The 20732-nt window shown below is 42.0% G+C and overlaps 1 protein-coding gene across 3 annotated transcripts in view; it reads left to right on the plus strand.

Annotated features, from left to right (window-relative positions):
• SORCS1 (sortilin related VPS10 domain containing receptor 1) overlaps positions 1-20732 on the plus strand; it is a 359672-nt gene that overhangs the window by 296564 nt on the left and 42376 nt on the right. For all 3 annotated transcript variants that reach the window (XR_009557597.2, XM_035132751.3, XM_088670638.1), the window contains exons 12-18: positions 257-333; positions 6538-6629; positions 7404-7511; positions 8310-8427; positions 9974-10104; positions 16959-17072; positions 17872-18043. Coding sequence is in view for 2 of the 3 variants with exons in the window: in XM_035132751.3 (XP_034988642.3) it covers positions 257-333; positions 6538-6629; positions 7404-7511; positions 8310-8427; positions 9974-10104; positions 16959-17072; positions 17872-18043 (812 nt within the window). In the remaining variant the exon portion in view is untranslated. The remainder of the gene's footprint in view (positions 1-256; positions 334-6537; positions 6630-7403; positions 7512-8309; positions 8428-9973; positions 10105-16958; positions 17073-17871; positions 18044-20732) is intronic.

The raw sequence follows: 20732 nt of genomic DNA on the forward strand, positions 1-20732 counted from the left end.
AGAGTGTCATTTAGTCCAAACCCTACAGTGCAGGAATTGAATGTCATGAAAACAGTACTGAGTTATCTTACAGGCTTGTTGTAACAATTGCAACCAGATTGTGCACTTTAAACATAACGTTTGAAAGCTCTGTGTAAATGCTTATCATCAGGATTCATTTATACGGTACTAAATTGGCATTGTGGTGTGGTTTTCAAACCAAAATGACACAGTCTTAAGTTGTTAACTTCAGATAATTGTGGCGTTTCTTTTACAGGTAATATTGGAAATGAGTTGTCAGACAATGATATCAGCATGTTTGTTTCATCTGATGCTGGAAACACGTGGAGACAAGTGAGTAGCAAATGAAAACAATCGCCAGTGGAGGCCAGGTAATGTAAACTACAGTGGTTGCTTCGGGTCACAAATGCTTCGGGTTACAAACGCTTCAGGTTACAAACTCCACTAACCTGGAAGTAGTACCTCGGGTTAAGAACTTTACCTCAGGATGAGAACAGAAATTGTGCGCCCATGGTGCGGCGGCAGTGGGAGGCCCCATTAGCTAAAGTAGTACCTCAGGTTAAGAACGGTTTCAGGTTAAGAACGGACCTCCAGAAAGAATTAAGTTCTTAACCAGAGGTACCCCTGTACTTGCAAAAAGTAGCTGTGCTGTGGTGGGGAATCTGCAGCCCAGAGTTGCATGTGCCGCTCCACCCCCCACCCCCCGGTCTAATTTCACATGGCCTTCTAGATGTTGCAGGCCCACTCCTGCTCTTTGAATCGCCACTCTGGGAATTATTCCTTGTTCTACATCATGGGTGGTTTTGGGTTGTGTGTGTGTGTGTGTGTGCTTGAGTAGAAGTGGCTGCTACTCGGTGATGCAAGTTGGGAGGAGGGGACCCCTGCATTGAGTTGTAGAGTGAGGGGAGCTAGGCAAGTCTGTTGCACAAGGGCCGATGAGCATCACTGGTTCTGGCAGTGCTTCAGCCAAAATTCAGAAACAGCCAAATTTAGGTTAAATACAGAAGTTATCCCTGAATATGATTCAGAAAATTCTCACAGCCTGACTGAGACCCAGTCTTTGTGAACTCACTGTGCAAGTTGTCTCAGTCTGTAGGAGTTTCTTTTCAGTGCTCATTCAGTATTCATCTGATATCTGTATTCTCAGGATATTTTCCTTAAGAGTCTTTCAACACAAGTCATTACATTTATATTCTCAAGATTTATGCATTATGGAATTTTCTTTTTAAAAAAAAAAATAAAAAAAAATATGAAGTCAAAAGAACTAGAAATGTACTTTGTTTCTTCAAATGAAAGCTCAGTGTAGGAGTCTTGAGGTGCAGAAATCTTGCCCAGTAGCAAATTCTCCGCTTGCACAATAACTGTGTGGAACCTAAAAATATGCACACCCCCAACAAAGGTCATTGAATTGAAGCCACTGCTACAAAATTGGAAGAAATGCAGTCCAGCTCAGTTCACATATTCCAGGACCCAGGGTAGGGGGTGGGGAAGGTGAGATCCAAGTTCAGGGGATCATGATCCCATTATTGAAGGAGCAGAATCATAATGAAACAGCAGGTTAGAAAAAATAACATAAATATAATGTATGATGGAAATTCAGTTAAATATTATCTTGTGACCAAAAAGGGAAATTGTTTCAAAAATAATACGAGTCTTCCTTTTGTCTAAATCAGGCATTCCCAAACTGCGGCCCTCCAGATGTTTTGGCCTACAACTCCCATGATCCCTAGCTAACAGGACCAGTGGTCAGGAAGTTTGGGGGTGCCTGGTCTAAATCAGGTGTAGGCAAACTTGGCCCTCCAGATGTTTTGGGACTATAATTCCCATCGTCCCTGTTAGCTAGGGATGATGGGAGTTGTAGTCCCAAAACATCTGGAGGGCCGAGTTTGCCTATGCCTGGTCTAAATGGATGCTTCTTGTAATAACTGCTGCTTGCCATGCTGTTTGGTCCTTTTGGGTACCAAAGAAATTGGCTAACCTGGAGGATATTAATTTTATTCAGTTGCTATAAGATACAGCCCCACAACCACAGAATGTTTAGCTGGATTATGTCCTTGATGATGCACCTTAATGAGCAACATTTAGCAAGTAAACTTAAGGCATTCTGTAGCTAATAAAACATTAACTGTATTAGGAGTAAGACTTCTGTATTTACAGAATACCTGTGTACTACTCTTTTAAAGGCAATTTATTAGGGCTTTTATGAGCTTTCAAAGTGCTTGTGTAGATGGCCACCCTTCCACAAATTCTCATGAGCACCACCAGGCAGCAGCAGCAGAGCAAATACTTCTTGAGCCCTTGGATGGCTTTGGGTTCATTTGCTTGGAATATTGGGGGGGGGAATCTCATGGGGGGGATTCAGGACATGTGTACATTTTACATTTGATATTTTCTGTAAGAAGCTGTCTTAATAAGTCTTAATAATAAGGGCTGAATTGAACAATCTTCCTCTCCAGATTTCATGGCAAGAGCTGTGACTCAAAACCCAAAACTTTTCACAAAGCCAAACCAGAACCTCAACCTAGGGTTTCTTGCCCTTAGGAGCCGACCCCTAAGGCCAAGGTCTTTTGCCCCCCCCCCAAAAAATTGAGAGGCGTGGGCCCCAACAAGGTTGATGGGCACATCTTGTGATTGATTATGCAGAGCAGGGCTTACCCGCTCCCCATACTTTATTCAAGTGCCTTCATCTGATACAATTCTTGATGCTGTTGTTATCAACATTATATCCAGGCCTTTTATAACACTACCATAATCTTTTATAGCCCCTTTATAACATTACCACATTCTTAACAGCCAAGCTACAGCAGGAACTAGGACGTCTAGGTGCTTAAATAAATACTTGCCTCTATTCTATTTTAATTCATTGCCTTTCTGGTTCTCTTGTTGATCCTTGCTCCTGCTCTTATTATTTTATGAGAACAGGAAAGTGTCATTCATTATTTACATTCCATTGCTCGTGGTAAAATATTCTTATTAACTTATAATGCAAGTCATACTAACTCTATTCCTTGGTTATCAGAGCCTTCAGAAAATATTGCAGATTCCACCGCCATCACAAGATAATCAGTGAAATCAAGGCAAACAGAAACCTCTCCTAAAATCCAACAGAAATATTAATTAGAAAGTAAATTTGACAGTGGAGGCCTATGCATGCCTATTCAGAAGTAAATCCTGTTGATTTCAATCTTAAGCACCTTTTAGAATAGGTCTTATTTGAATTCAGTGGTACTTGCTTTTTGTTAAAATGCAAAGCTGGTGTAGCTTAATAGCTATCTAGTGCAGTCTTATCTAACTTAATGCCCTCCAGTTGTTTTGACCCACAATAGCCATCAGCCCCAGCCAACATGGCCAATAGGCAGGGATGGTGGACTAGATAAACTAACAGTCTAAGGCAGGTTTTTTTCTGTTTGTTCTTATGCTACATTTAAATAGCACTAAATAAGCCCCAATAGTCAGCCCCAATAAGCAGCACACATTTGGGGATTATTATTATTATTTATTTCAGATTTCATGAATACCCCAGGGGAAAGCTATCCACAATTGCAAATAGCCTTCAGGAGCCCTAGAATTGCAGCCTAAACACTGGAATTGCATACATTCTGGGAATGGATACAAGGGTTTATGGGTTCATCTTGAATTTCAGAGAGAATGTCGAATCTTTTCTTAAATGCTGGGTGCAACTGTTTCAATCACTGGGCAGCTAGAGGCTAGAGGCTATGGCCTTGAGAATCTGAATTGGGCCTTGTCAGATCAACCCCTGTCTTGTCGAGATCAGGGATCAGCAAACTTTTTCAGCCGTGGGCTCAGACCATGTGGTGGGCCCTCAGACCATGTGGTGGGCCGGACTATATTTTGAAAAAAATATATAAACACATTCCTATACCCCACAAATGACCCAGAGATGCATTTTAAATAAAAGGACACATTCTACTCTTGTAAAAACATGCTGATTCCTGGATCATCCGCGGGTTGGATTGAGAAGGCAATTGGGCCGTACCCGGCCCACGGGCCTTAGGTTGTCTCCCTTGGTCTAGATGGTCCATCAAACAGAGCAGAGGCAGTGAAAATGATAAATGGAGCACCTTTCTTGTCCTGAAAGCATTTGCTTTACAGAGGTTTGTGGTGCTATAATCCATGCAATGTTTAAAATCCATGCAAGAACACTCCCACAGCACTTAGGAGTGATGTGCAATGTAGTGGTTTTTTTGTTCTGCGCATCTGTGAGCCTATTTAGGATATGTCTCTCTCCATAATATCCAGCACCTCCAGTGATCAAGAGATAAAGGGGGGTTGCATTCAGATCCAGTCTCCAGTCATTAGCGTCACTGAGTGGAAAGCGAGAATAGCAGTTGCCATTTTGAAGAGCTATGGCACTCTGCTGACTTGACAGATACACAGGTAACAAATTAAAGCTGAGCCAGCATGTAACAAACCCTCTGGCAGGAATCCCACCCCTATCCTATCACGCCTTTTGTTACCTATTTTTGATATGAACATGCTAAAATTAACTCTGGCATTGATCCAGAAAGAGAGAGAAGTACAAAAGAAGAGCCTTGCTAAATAAGACTAAAGACATATTTAGCACAGTATTCCGTTCTCATTGTGGCCAGCAAGAAGCCTGAAATCAGGACATGAACTCAGTAGGAATCCCCTGATCATGAGGCAAGCAAACCACATCAAAGCCTGTTCCTGCTGGACTCACACCCCGCCCCAATGGTGACACCTACCACTAGTAGAATCCAGGTGGCTTGGTACTTCTTATATTGTGAAATATAAATTTCACATGAATTTCAATAGGATGAAATCCAATAGGATGTGTCAATTTCAGCTTTAAAATTCCTGCTTATCAGTTACCATTCATAAGAACAACCTTCCGTTCATTTCTCACACAACTAGAAATTGTGATTTCCAAACGAGTTCTTCCCCTCTCCGCTCTTTGTTTCCCTGCCTGAGTACAAACATGTAATGAGCTTTGGCAATCAGGTAATGAGATGGACAACAATGCAATGGTTGTTGCACATCAGTAAATATGTTTTTTACGAACATGAGTTTGACCAAACTGCGGGAGGCAGTGCGAAACAGGAGTGCCTGGCGTGCTATGGTCCATGGGGTCACGAAGAGTCGGACACGACTAAACGACTAAACAACAACAAATATGTTTTTAGTAAGTCGTTGGCATTTAATTAAAGTGCAATAACTACCCTCGTAAAGTGGAGTCAAGTACATACTTAAGTGGAATTAACAAAGCAAAGAGTAAGTGCTGAACTGACAATAACTTAGCCTTCTAAACATATATTGTTGAGGGTCGTTGCTGGCATGCTGAATTCCAAATGCATTTATGGTTGCTGATTTAAAACATATACGATAGATAGATATATTTATTTATGTATTTTGGGGGGGGGGAGTTAATTCCTGATAACCAAAGTGTTGTCTCTAGTGAACAAGACCCTCTAGTGGGTCGAAGAGGAATGGACTCTGTTCCTTATCTTTTGGTTAAATCACCTTGAGCCTTTATTTTTGGAGAAAGGGAATACAAATAATGATAATACAGTGGTACCTCGGGTTACGAACTTAATTCATTCTGGAGGTCTGTTCTTAACCCGAAACTGCTTTTGCTAATGGGGCCTCCTGCTAGCGTTGGGCTGCTGCCGCGCGATTTCCGTTCTCATCCTGGGGCAAAGTTTGCAACCTGAGTTACTACTTCCGGGTTAGTGGAGTTTGTAACCCGAAGTGTTTGTAACCCGAAACGTTTGTAACCCGAGGTACCACTGTTTCGACATCAAAAAGGAAATCATTCTTGCCCACAGTGCATGTTATTCTGAGTCCATATTTCTTGTTGCAAACAGCACATGCTTAAAGGCCCAATTTGTACTATATGTTTAGAACAGTATTGTACCATTTTAAACAGTCATGGCTCCCCCCCCCAAATATTGGGAGCTGTAGTTTGTTAAGAGTGCTGATTTTTTAGGAGACCCCTTTCCCCCTCACAGTGACAATTCTTAAGGGTGGTTTAACAGTCAGTCACTCTTCCCTGGGAATTTTGGTGAACATGTCTGTGATTTAGACCCCTCGGAGTGTGGTGGTTGCTGTCATCTCTGTGGTTGCTTCTAGTGGCATTTCAAAACCTCAGTCCTTGAGGTTCAGCCCCACAGTGTATTTACATAGCACGCAAGCAAAGCGCTTCCCAAGGAGTCAAGTGCTATTTGCATGCAAAGCAGAACAATGGGGGTGGGGGCAAAGATGGGGAACTAGCCTGAAGCAATGGGTTGTTACCAGTGATGATTACTGCTGCATCCAAGCACATGTGAAGAGGGGCTTGGATTGCAGCAAAATCCTGCAAAACTCTCTTAAACTCAGCATTTGTGTATTTGATATATTGAACCCCAGCTGAGTCACAGAGTAGACCAAGGCCATTAGGAAGTCTTTTACTGATATGATTGCAAAACTGTGACCTATGTATCTCAGTATTGCCTAGAAAGCATGCGTTCCCAGACTAAGGCAAGTTAAACTTAGTCCTTTTTTTATGTATTTCTCCAGATCTTTGAAGAAGAACACAGCGTTCTTTATCTGGATCAAGGTGGGGTTTTGGTTGCCATGAAACATACGTCGCTGCCTATAAGACATCTCTGGTAATTACTGTAACTTCTCTGATCTCATTAGTCATGAAGTCCTTCATTATATATTACACGCCATTGGCAATCGGGCCGTGACTAAATATTTTAACTAAGTGTCAAGATATGCCAATTAAGAAACTGACATGCTTTCTCTCTTGATCACACTAAAGCTATGATTACAGATTCACACACAAGATGTGCAACAGAGTAAACCCTTTAATGGTTTGGAAGCCTGGAATCAAAAAAATTGTTAGTAATCACAAACCCTTCCATCTCCTAATCTGACAAAGTTCCATATATTCTTTTTATATACTGTACATGATAAATCTACTGTTTAAGAATCCTGCAGGATATATGGATAATTGTAACCCCCTCCTACAGTGTTTTGCATTTATCAACACTGAATTTGATCCATCTACCATTTTACTTCACATTCTTCTAATGCCATGAGATTATTTTGAAGACTCACACTCAGGCCATACTGCTTCACATGGCATTCAGTATATGACGTAAAATCAATGCCAATCCCATGGGAAATCCTATGTTCATCTTTCTCCACTGACCGTGCTTTGATATTTAAGACACTTACATGGCTGGAAACGATATTTTGTGGAACTTTGCAATTCCTAAAATCTGTTTGTGATAAGCTGTCTTGTATAATGTAGCTCAAGTTCTTAAATCTGAGTCATTTTTTTGCCATGTACAGCAAATAGGTGGTTCCTTTTCTTTACATCTTCTTAAATAGTATTTCCCCCCAAAAATGTTGTTTTCCATTTTTGTTTCCCTTAGGTTAAGTTTTGATGAAGGGAGGTCCTGGAGCAAATACAGCTTCACATCCATCCCACTTTTTGTTGATGGCGTTTTGGGAGAACCTGGAGAGGAGACTTTGATAATGACGTAAGCAGAGAATAATCAGATGAGATATCATTTCTAACCCTTGAAGGCAAGGGGAAGACTCTTTATTGCTACATTTAAAATGATCACCAGAATGTTGTAATTATATTGTAATTATATTGTAAGTTATGCCACATTTCTTGCATTTCAAAAAATACACAGATTTATTTTGGTAGTGCTTTGGGCATTTTACTTACATTATAATTAATTAGTTAAACTGAAGGCAGGTACTGAACCAATTGTAAAACATGCAATTGGTTGACAAACTTAGTTGGAAGTGTTTACTTGCTTTATTTCAAAATAATTTGCTTATAAGTATATCTTTAATATTGCTGCTTGAATTGCCACTTGCCTCACGAGTCATGTGCATTCAATCCACTAACAGCTGTTTCATATGTCGTGCATCAATCAGTGACGAGTACTGAAGAAATATTTTGAATAAATCCCTATTACATTTTTAATTTGAATTTTTTCTTTTCTATTATAAATTTATAACACATGATGAAAAACCCAACACACTATTTTGACACCACACACGTGGAAACACTGATCCTGGCAAGTTGGGAAGAATGAAGGACATTCAGAGTTTTGAGAACCTAGAAACGACTCACTGGTACTGCTCCACAAACACATTGCCACACTTACTTGATTGTTATGTGATAGAGTTTTGCATTTAGTTCAGCTATCTGGGCTGCTATAAATTCATTACAGGTTTATTCAAAGATACTAAATATGGATAAAGGTATGCTCTTACTCAAATGATTACTTTTTTCTGGTAACAGTTCAGTATGTTTTGTGCAGAGTTTTTGGGCACTTCAGCCATCGCTCTGAATGGCAGCTGGTGAAGGTGGACTACAAGTCAATCTTCGACCGACGGTGTGCTGAGGACGACTACCGTCCCTGGCAGCTTCATAGCCAGGTAAAAAAGTGTGGGCCATTAATCTGTGACCAAAGATACAAAGTCCTGTTCATCCTGATTTATTTGTCTGGCCTCCTGTAGGGATCTGATATATGCAAATTCCAGCTATGCTAATCAGGCACTTACAGTAGAAGGTGGACCTTGGGCTTGCCGATCGGAAGGTCGGTGGTTTGGATCCCTGCAACGGAGTGGGCTCCCGTTGCTCTGTCCCAGCTCCTGCCAACCTAGCAGTTCAAAAGTACACCAGTGCAAATAGATAAATAGGTACTGCTGAAGCAGGAAGGTAAACAGCGTTTCTGTGTGCTCTGGTTTCCATCACGGTTTAGTCATGCTGGCCACATGACCCGGAGAGCTGTCTGTGGACAAACACTAGCTCCCTCTGCCTGAAAGCAAAATGAGTGCCACAACTCCATACTGTAGTCACCTTTGACTGAACTTAAGCGTCCAGGGCAGGCCCGGCTCTAGGTGTACTCCCGGTGGTGCGGGGCGCCAGGCTGGCAGGGGGGGGGCACTGCGTGGCAAAGCCGCACGGAAGCCATGCTGTGCACTGCGAGGGCGGGGGCGCCGGAGCGATCTCCGTGCCTCAGCGCCAGGGCGCCCGACCTACTGGAGACAGCCCTGGTCCAGGGGTCCTTTACCTTTTTTACCAACATGTTTATGTTTATCTGCATTCCTTCTCTCTCTCTCTCTCTCTCTCTCTCTCTCTCTCTCTCTCTCTCTCTCTCTCTCACACACACACACACACACACACACACACTTCTTTGCCTGAGTGTTTTTGCATTCCTCAGCTGGAGTCTTTGTAGTGTTAAGGAAAGAGTGGCCAATTTGCTTTGAAAGTGGAAGAAGACATAAAACCACTAGCTAATTCTAATTTGGTAAACAAAGAGCCTCAAATGGGAGGGGTGGTGTTTGTGTTGGCATCTGTCTGTCTATCTATCTATCTATCTATCTATCTATCTATCTATCTATCTATCATCTATCACAGGGGTCAGCAAATTTTTCAGCAGGGGGCCGGTCCACTGTCCCTCAGACCTTGTGGGGGGCCGGACTATATTTTGGGGGAAAAATGAATGAATTCCTATGCCCCACAAATAACCCAGAGATGCATTTTAAATAAAAGGACACATTCTACTCATGTAAAAACATGTTGATTCCCGGACCGTCTGAGGGCCGGATTTAGAAGGCGATTGGGCCTCATCTGGCCCCCGGGCCTTAGTTTGGGGACCCCTGATCTATCATCTATCCGTAGGGATAAACCTCACCATTATGAAGGAGTGTGCAGTGGAATTCTATGTCATGCTAATAAAATCAATTCACCAGCACAAGCATTTCCTCTTGCCAGATCAAACACTCCCCACTTTCCTCCCCTTGTGCCCTGTTCTGGGAATTCTCTCAACCCCAAACCCCCCATAGCCTATTGGGAGTGAGGGATGCATTGGGAGAGCAGAGGAGGAAAGCCCTGTTGTGCAAGCAGGACTTGTTGTTTTGTCTCCAAACCACACAACTATTTGATTGAATCTATCCCACTGTTTTTCTCTTACCTCAGGGAGAAGCATGCATCATGGGAGCAAAAAGGATCTACAGGAAGCGTAAGTCCGAAAAGAAATGTATGCAGGGCAAGTACGCTGGAGCCATGGCATCCGAACCATGTGTCTGCACAGAGGCAGACTTTGATTGGTGAGTACAGCTTGCAGCATTTTAGCAAGGCTATAGTTTATATGGCCCTGATAATAAACACAACGTTGGCAAGGGCACTGGAGTCTAGGAATGCCTGAGGAATTTGATTTCACTGAATCCTGATATGAACTGACTTGATCCCACCTTCCAGTCTAATATTCAAATGGGGAAGAAATTATTCTTGTATTTCAAATTTTGTGATATAATTGTAGGCTGGAAAAAATGCATTAAAATGCATTTGTATTCTGTGATGAAATACATATTTAAATATAAATTAGAGTATTGATTTCCCTGCAGCTTGCTGCAAAAGTTTGCTGCAAAATATGCAGAAGGGGATTTCTTTTCTTCCTCTAAATCATGAATTTTCCACACCAGCAGTCACAATCACCATATTTTTCCCTCTTTTGCAAGCGGTTAAAGCCCTTCTTACTACCACCTTTTAGCACCCAGTCTGGGAGAAAAATTTAGCAGGAGCTGAGAAAAGAGAAGTGAGAAATACTGAAAAGTATTTTGTATAAGATTTGAGAAGTGGTTTGAGGAGAGGAAATTGGAGGACACCCAGGGCCCCAGGGAGTTGGCACTTATATTCCTTTCCATCACTTGGACGCCAGGGAGGGACAATTTAGCACCCTGTTGATATTTTGCTTTTTGTATCCTGGATTATGTGATTCACTCCTGCACTCAGCTGTAATGTTGTTTAACTGCATATAAATTCGTTTTAATTGCAACAATTTATTTCATAAAATGTGTTGTTGTCATAAAATTTGTTTGTGACTGCTGAACATAGTGCACAAGCTAATTTATAGTTTTAAGTACTGGCATTTAACTACTAGTGGGGCAAGATTTTAAAACGCAGATTTAGGCAATGGGTGCTAATCCAGACATTTCATCCTACTTTAGCAAAGAGGATCAGACTTTGCCTGAGGTGTGCAAGTAAAATGCCCTTCTCTTGTGAAAAAGGACAATAATGAGTAGTGCATTCCATTACCTTTAGAATTTCACAGCAGGGAGCAGATTAAGATTGCAATCCTAACTCCGTTTATCCCTAATGATACCTGATTCTTAATACAAACTTTACTAATCTCATATTCTCATATGCAGAGCATGAGAATGACTCACATCAAACTGTGTTTTCCATAGTTCAGGGTATTGTAGAAACATCACTGGCATCAGACATCCATTTATTTTTATGTCTTTCCAGAGTAAATTTTATGCTTTCTACGATTCATTATTCAAGCACCTACTACTTTGTTGTTGAGGTGGGCATGAAAAATCTGTATTTACCCCAAAATAATGATTTTTTTTAAAAAAATAAAAAATAAACACTTACTGTGTAACTACAGATTGGAACTATTTCACCAGAAAGGTTTGAAAAAAACAACACAATGCATGTTTCTAGAAACAGAAAGTTACATATTGCCTAAATGATCTTTGGAAGAATGAGTGAGTTACAAAACAGGAAAGGAGTCAGTTTAGCAGAGATTACATTTGCATGCATTGCCTGCTTCTCACTACCAGGGGGCAATAGTGTTTCAGAAATGATTATCACAATGGAAATTGTGTACCTTGTCCTAAGGACAGCATTACCTAGCAACTGCCTAGAAGCCAAATTGCATTTATTTAAGTAGTAAATGGACTACGGGGTGACACATATGTTATTAAAGCATTTATTTACCAGGTTTCCCAGCATTTTACTGCAGCATGCATAGTATCACTCCAGCTGCAGATTTTATTTTTTATTCTGTACGAAAATGAATCTCGACATGTTTTTTAAAAATGGATCATTTAGTTTATGTGCTAGGTTGGCTGTAACAGTGACCTCCATTACTTGTTTAATACCCTAACTTGCTTTGCTTAAGGCACCATAAGTCAGAACAGCTTATCTTTATGTGATGATCAAAGACTTCATAATCAGAACAGACCTCATGGTGTGTCAAGGAGGTTCCAGTACCCAAAGTTTTAGCCCTGTTTCAATAATTACATAGAATCATATAATCATATAATCATAGAGTTGGAAGAGACCACAAGGGTCATCCAGTCCAACCCCCTGCCAAGCAGGAAACACCATGAAAGCATTCTTGACATACCGGTATGTCTGTCAAGTCTCTGCTTAAAGACCTCTAAAGAAGGAGACTCCACCACACTCCTTGGTAGCAAATTCCACTGCCGAACAGCTCTTACTGTCAGGAAGTTCTTCCTAATGTTTAGGTGGAATCTTCTTTCTTGTAGTTTGAATCCATTGCTCCGTGTCCGCTTTTCTGGAGCAGCAGAAAACAACCTTTCTCCCTCCTCTATATGACATCCTTTCATATATTTGAACATGGCTATCATGTCACCGCTTAACCTTCTCTTCTCCAGGCTAAACATACCCAGCTCCCTAAACCGTTCCTCATATGGCATTGTTTCCAGGCATCGTTTACATATTTGATATGTCCCCTTTCCTCCACCATGTAGATGATGGAGTAAGTGTTGGGACCACCACATAAATTCCTGAAGGTGCAGAATTTTTTTTCCTCCAATTTTTGCTCCCCAGTTTGAGGAAGACAGATTCCACACATGGGACCACTCCACTAGGGGGAATTCACATGTAAACCTTACAATACATGACCTCCATGGAAGGAACATAAGGTATACTACTCACCTACCAAATGAATGCTGCAGGCAATGAATAATCATAAGAAGAGTTTGCTGGATCAGGCCAATGACCTCTCTTGCCCAGCATCCTGTTCTCACAGTGGCCAACCCAGTGGCGGAGCTTCATGCTTGGGCACCCGGGGCGGAGAGCAGGCAGGGGCGGGGCTGGCTGGCACGCGTTCTGGGGACATGGCACACCACCCGTAGGTGCATGGCGTGCGTTCTGGGGGCAGGGACCACTGCCTGCGGGGGGCGGGGCGCCTAGCGCGGAAGGAGGGGCAGCTGCAATGGTGCCCTTGGGATTGCACTGCCCAGGGTGGAGCGCCCCTATCGCCCCCACCTTCCTACGCCCCTGGGCCAACCACAAGCAGCACACACACACACACACACACACACACACACACACACTGCAGTTTTCAGCAACTGGTATTCTTGCTGTCAAAATTGAGATATCAATATGGAGGATAGTATATACCTCCTAAAATGGCGGCACTGATCCAAAGATTAACTAAATTATTATTTTAATCTTATTCAAGTCAGTGATATTCTACATATGATCAGGCACACACATACACCTTTTGTGGTCTCCCTCACACCTCCCCGTGGGTTTTTAAACCTGAAAAAAACCTCACAGCATGGAAGAGCTACTGGTGCAACCGTTACAGTGTGGGTAACCGTTATGGTCAAGTGAAAGTACTGTAATAACGTAGCATGCAGCACAATCTTTGTCTGCTCAGAAGTATGTACCATTGAATTCAGTGAGGCTTATTCCAAGGTAAAGTGGGTTTCATGATTGCAGCCTTAGGTGTCAGGCTGTCAGGGAACATGTCAAATACCAGTTTCAAACACCAGGTGTCTGGCTGTAATGCTATTGATCTTAGCGCACTCCCATTTTCAGATTTAAGTAGCGGGGTTCATCCTTTGTCCCAATTGATGCTGATGCTTGTTGATTGCAAGGCAGCCTGTTGTGCCTACAGTTGGGCACCAATTTGTTGTTATCATCAGAGTTCTGTGTGCATCAGAGAGAAGACAAGAAATTCATTAGATTGCAGGTCTGCAAGGTAAAAGAGCGATGCTAATGCCTCTCTGGTGAGATGCAAAGGAGTTGCTTCTGTCATTTCTCAGCATATTTCACTCTCTGTGTGTAGGTAGGTGAATGAATGGATGTAAAGGCAGGCAGGCAGAGAGTTGCCAAAACCAAAAAAATGTTGCAATCAAAAGTCAACATCTGTTTGCTTACCGCAGAGAGCTAGTTTTGTGATAGAAACATACCAATGTATCTTAAATGGAAGTTAAAGTTGTTGCTGTTGTATCGCTACTTGTCCTTCACTTTAAGGTCACAAATCAGGCTATAGCACTTAAAAAACAATGCTAAAAGCCCTGTTCCGTACCCAATAAGCACAGGATGCCTTGCCTGGCAGCACAGTGGCCCATAGATCGCAGCAAAATGCTGGGCAAGGTTTTTTTTGCTTTGTATCTTCTCTGTGTGATGCACTCATAGGAAAAAGCTGTCCTTGGTGCAGTGTGGAGGGGAAGCCTATATAGGGCTGCTTTCCCTGGAGCTCACAGTCATTTTGGTATGAGAGCTTCCTTCCTGCCCACCCTCGGGTTAGAGTATTTACTGAGCAGTTTGGGGTTGCTGGTTTACAGGCAGCGCCGTCGGAAGCCGCTCTGGCACCCGGAGCAGCAAACATGACGCGCCCGCAGGGGAGGGGTGTCACTATGTAGCGCGCATGCACAGTGTCACTACGTACAACGCATGTAGTTGTACCTGTTAAGTGAACATTCATCGTGACATCTTCCAAGTGGAGGTTATACAACATTGCCAGCTAGTGGTTGCTATGCTGCACTTTCCAACTTTTTAATCAGACATTTTATACTTATGAAAGGGATGAGATAATTGTGCTGGAAAGTGTGGGATGCCAACCAAATTTTGTGTGAATAAACAATCTTTCTGGAAGTGCCCTTGAACCACTATTAAGCAGCAAAGAAAAAGAAAAAAAGGTGGAGAAAGCATTAGAATAAGAGCATGACCGTGCAAACATACATACAAATAAAGTGGCCCTGACAATAATGATAGAAATTTGAAGGGGTGCAATTGCCTCAACCAAGGGATATGGCCCATATCCACCAGTACTGTATATTATGGGGGTGTGGAGTTATATAGCATACGGTAGTAATCTATGCTATATTGAATTGTATATTTATACAGATTGATTACTGATAAATCATAGACTCTAAACCTGAGGTCTGAATCATGATTTCATTGACAGAGTTCAGTCCTGGAATATTTGAAGATATGCACCTCTGAGTGTATGCAGAGTGTTTTTCTCCCACCTACATCCAGCTCTCAAAACAGCTGAACTAGGGCAGGACTCCCAAGGCAATTCATAGGACGGCTTGAGCCCTGTTTCTGCTCTTTAAAAAATGAAGCACTTGTGTCACCCATATCCAGCACTGAGCGATATCATCTAGGATTCCTTGCCTAGAAGAAAGGGTGCATGTAGCATAGAAACGCAAACTGATTAAATCAGGCTTTGAACACGTATTCTCTTTTCTGCATATTTTGCTGCTGCTCTGCCTTTCACTTTCACATTATTGAACATGCTGTGAGAGTGCAGCGTTACAGCTTTTTAATTATATTGATACATGAGACCTCAGCAATACAAGCATTTCAGTGTGTTGACAATCAGATTACAGAGGAAAGAAACCTCATTTATAAATAAATGAAAATGAGTTTTATCACTTGTGGAATGATAATTTCAATAGCCTTTATGCTGTCTCTCCACTTAGGATGCTTATAAAATTATTTTGCATCCTTTGGGTAACCAAGTATCTGTTTGCAAAACAATTAACCAGTGTTTAGCATGCTTGCAAAAAGACTCAGGAATGTCATACATATGAAGGAGTGAAGTAAAAATGTTGGATCAATTCCATTGCCAAAAAGAATGGATGGGGTCAGGACTTTTTTTTCAGCTGGAACTTGCCGGAGCTGAGTTTCGGCACCATTGCCATTCTAAAAGAATGTGTTCATGGTGAGTTACAGCACCTCTTTTCCAGAAAAATAGCACTGGACAGGGCTGCACAACAAGTTGTCTGTCCAACAAGCTCAAACTGCATCATCCCTTCTCTACCTCTGTACCTTTTCTTGTGCACTCTTAGCAGAAGTTCAGCCTTCATTCTCCCCTCCCTTTGCATATCACTTGTTTTCAAAGGAAATTGAGCAATTCCTGGGATGACACTCAGCTCAGTTGTGGACCACACATTTTGCACCCAAAAGATCCCACCCCAGGAGAAAAGATCTCCTGTAAATGGATCTCAGATATCAAATCTGGGGGACAATCTTAGAAAGTAGTGGGGAGTCAGAATAGACAATCTACTGAACTAGATTGCCCAATGGTGAGATCTGATATAAGGCAGCTTCATTTCCTCTGGCCATAGTTATACTCTGGATAACTTCTAACATCACACAACAACCCAGAGAAGTGAAGGCGACAAAATGCATGGGGAGTCTGGTACATATTCACTGTGCTTTGACCTACTCACCCACTGGGTACTAAAGAGTAGTTTCTGCTAAAATTATGATATTGAAATGAATGGTCATAATTCAAAATCAACCAGGCTCAAATGTTGTATTTGAGCCGTACCTAGGCTTCCTTGCGCCCTTGGCAAGGAGCTATATCAGCACCCCCACCCATGTGTCCTTGGCAAGGAGATGTCTTGGTGCCTCTGAAGCCGGGAGAGACCAAAAACACAAAAAGTTTGCACTTTTTTCACCTTTCACGCTCTGCCAGTGTCTTTCTCTGTTGCTGTTGGGGTCATGTCTGCTCTCCTCCGCCTCTCCTCCTCCTCCTGGTCTGTCTGTCTGAGCATGCAAACAGATGGTGGGCTCCTGGCCACTCCAAGCCAGAGTGGGGAGGTATGGTTTTTGAGCCATTGGTGGGATCCAATCTGACCAGCTCCTATGTATGCCCATGATTATTGTTTGAGGCAAATGCAAACAAGAAGCCCAAGGCTGTAGAACACCACCCTCGAGTTGTAGACAGATATATGTATACCTGTGTGAAATCGATATATGTGCAGAAGACAAAGTAAGCTTCCAGGGCTGTATTCATGTGAATGTGGTATACCCCTGCAGGCTTCACTGTAACATGATCTCTCAGAATTATGTGCTTCTGATTTGCAAATCACTGAAACGATCTCTCCTTCATTCAAACCAGTGACTATGGATTTGAGCGCCACAGCAATGGCCAGTGCTTGCCTGCATTTTGGTACAACCCATCCTCCTTGTCAAAAGACTGCAGTATTGGTCAGAGTTATCTCAACAGCACTGGGTGAGTTGTTTTCAGATCAGACTTACCAGAATCTAGTTGTTAATAATATTTGTGAATGGTTGTTAAGCTTTCCTCATGCTGTTCATCAGGTCTATTGCAGAGCAAGGCTTCAAATGAGGATGGGGTTTGCCAAGGGATTCTAAGACAGTCTAGCTACCAGCGATGCACAAGACCCAGCCTTCCCTGCTGTGCCAGTCTGGAGCTGGCACAAAAGAAAGTCACATTTATCCTTCTCTCTGGCTGACACCAGTGCCAGAGCTTTGGAAATGGTGGCATCTCCGCTTCTCCATTTATCCTCATTTTGTGTTAGGTTGTGTAAACACTATACCTTTAAAGCACATTAAAAGCACACACACACCCTTCAAAGAATCATGGGCACTGTAGTTTTTTAAAGAGTTGCTGGGAATTTTAGCTCTGTGAGAGGTAAATTACAATGCCCATAGTTCTTTGAGGGAGAGAATCTGCTTTGAATCTGCTTTTAAGTGTGCACACAACCTATGCTGTTTTGCGACAAAATTCCTTATTATTGATTGCTGTCAGATTAACATTTAGCATCATTAAGGGTTTTATTTATTTTGGCTGCTTTATTATATCTGTGCATTCTTAATTTGTTGTGAGTGGCTACGAGACTTTTCTGTAAGAAGTGATGAAATAAGAACAGTTGCTGTTATTGTTATGATTTGCTTAAACTATTTGGGATGTTGTTGTGGCGATCTTGAAAAAAGGGTAAATAGTCTTAAGTAAGCATCTTGCAGTGGTCCTTCCTTACACTGTTGTGTCTGCTTCCCGCTTTCAACAGGTATAGGAAGGTTGTATCTAATAACTGCACAGATGGTGTGCGTGAACAGTACACAGCCAAGCCTCAGCAGTGTCCTGGCAAAGCCCCACGAGGACTTCGAGTTGTCACTTCAGATGGCACATTGACATCAGAACAAGGGCACAATGTTACCTTCATGGTGCAGCTGGAGGAGGTATGTTGTGTTTCACACATTTCCCACTGGGTTTTTTGAGTCTGAATCGTTTAGAAGAAAATGGATAGAAGTGAATACAATTAATTAGCCAGTGCGATTTAACTGATTAATGGCTTTATAAATATGAGTTGTGTATCCGGGCTACAATAAGCAGGGACTTGTTAACTTCTGTAACCTTTGCTCACTTCCACCTTTGCCCTTCCCAGTTCCTTGAAGGGTAGACCCAAAAGTGAAGTTACCTGGGCAAATATTGCCAAGCAAATGGCAAAGCCAGCATTTAGAGGATATGGAAAACACACATTTCTGAAACAATGCGGTCTGTCAACTACCACTTGTTACTTACACGAGGCATGGAGGACGCCCAGTCTTGCTTAAGAAGTGCTGGTTGTGGATTAGCTTCCATGTTGAAACAGACAGTTTTATTCATCTTGAATCCCACAACTTAGTGACTTGAAAAGTCAACACCTACTGGTGAAAAGGCAACCAAGGGATAATAAAGACCCCGACATTCGTTCTACCAACCATTGAACTCAACATTATCAAATGCAAGTACTCATAGGATAGTTTTATGATAGGTGCATTTGCAAGATAGTAATGTGTGCATTTGCAAGGAGTTAAGATGTGGCATTCACACTGCAGAAATCTAGAGAAAACATCACTTATCAGTTCCCATCTTTATACATGTTTAAGAAATAGATGCTACAAAAGTGACTGCAGCATCTGAATCGAAGCAATTTACACACTATAAGATAGCATACGTATAAGTATAGAGCAGGGGTCGGCAAACTTTTTCAGTAGGGGGTTGGTCCACTGTCCCACAGACCTTGTGGGGGGCCAGACTATATTTTGGGGGAAAATATGAACGAATTCCTACAAATAACCTAGAGATGCATTTTAAATAAAAGGACACATTCTACTCATGTAAAAACATGCTGATTCCTGGACTGTCCGCGGGCCGGATTTAGAAGGCGATTGGGCCGCATCCGGACCCCGGGCCTTAGTTTGGGGACCCCTGGTATAGAGGGTATAGAGACATGGAAAGTATTTGCTACCAATTTTCTTACTCCACATCCAATCCAAATTTGGCTCAAGACATGTGTGTGTGTGTGTGTGTGTGTGTGTGTGTGTGTGTGTGAGAGAGAGAGAGAGAGAGAGAGAGAGAGAGAGAGAGAGAGAGAGAGAGAGAGATTAAAATTCCTATGCTATAGGTGTCTTTAAAAACCAGTTAAGCACCATCTCTGCACTGGATTATGGGTTGAAGAAACTGAGTTAATCTGCATAAAGACCAGAAAAAGCAAATGCTTGAGAATTACATTCTGGAAGATGTCAAGGAGAAATAACAGCTGCCTGTTGCAAAACCTGATTTAAAATATGTTTTAAACATCTGCAAAGATAAAGGGATAACAAGTCATTGCTTAACTGAAAGCTTCCAATTAAATGTGAAGCTTGGGACTAGATTTAAAAACTTTTTGATTACATCTCATTGTTTAACACTGATTTACATGTAAGGCCCAGCACTTTATAGAAAAAAATCATGCTTGCAGCCTCTTGGGTGAGAGTGAAATTGATTGTTTGAAGGTGTTGTCCTCATTAAGATGATTAAAATTAGCAGTATCATCTCCTCCCACATTGAAACTCCATGGATGACTTACACGTAATCAAGTTATAATCATATTCTGTAAATGGGCCAGGCTGTTACTTTTGAATCCATAGGTGTAAAGAATCTCAGAGGCTGTGAGAAGAATTCAGGTATAAAATGCAGCTAATTATTTAACACCTTGCTTGTTTATATAGCCATGGGTTAGGCGTGTGCATCAGCTCTGTGTATACCCTGAATTACAAGGTGCATTGGGGTAATTCAAGGAAGGTTCTCATTTTACCTCATTAGATTGTTCTATTACAGGCATCCCCAAACTCGGCCCTCCAGCTGCTTGGGGACTACAACTCCCATCATCTCTGACCACTGATCCTGTTAGGTAGGGGTGATTTGTAGTCCCAAATCAGCTGGCGGGCCAAGTTTGGGGGTGCCTGTTCTATTCTAAAGATGCCTTGAGGTGTATTAGGAATACTTCATTTTCAAGTGACTCTGTTTGGACTTGACTAGGGAACATAGCTGCCAAGTTATCCCTTATTTTAAGGGATTTTCCCTTATGCTGAATAGGCTTTCTCGCGAGAAAAGGGAAAACTTGGCAGCTATGCTAGGGAAGCGCCACAGAGTTCAAGAGGGAAGGTGATGGAGAGTTAGGGGAGAGGATCTCTTAATCTGATGGGTGGGGCTAGCTTTTAATCATGGTGAATTATTTCCTCAGGGCACTCCAATCACATTGAGTTGATGGAAGTATTGAAAACTGCTTAGAATCATAGAATTGGAGAGATAAAATGGACCCCATGGTCATCTAGTCGAACTCTATGCAATACAGGAATCCCAACTAAAGCATTCAAGACAGATGGCCATTCAACCTCTGCTTAAATACCTCCAATGAAGGAGAGTCCACCACCTCCCAAGGGAGTTTGGTCTACTGTCAAATAGCTCTTGCTATCAGAAAGTTTTTCCTGATGTTTCGTTGGAATGTCCTTTCTTGTAACATGATGTCATTGGTCCTACCCTCTGGAGCACAAGAAAATAAGCCGACTCCATCTTCCATGTGACAGCCCTTAGATATTTGAAGATAGCTATCATGGCTCCTCT

This window comes from Zootoca vivipara, chromosome 5, assembly GCF_965207765.1.
Source record: "Zootoca vivipara chromosome 5, rZooViv2.hap1.1, whole genome shotgun sequence".
NCBI lineage: Eukaryota > Metazoa > Chordata > Lepidosauria > Squamata > Lacertidae > Zootoca > Zootoca vivipara.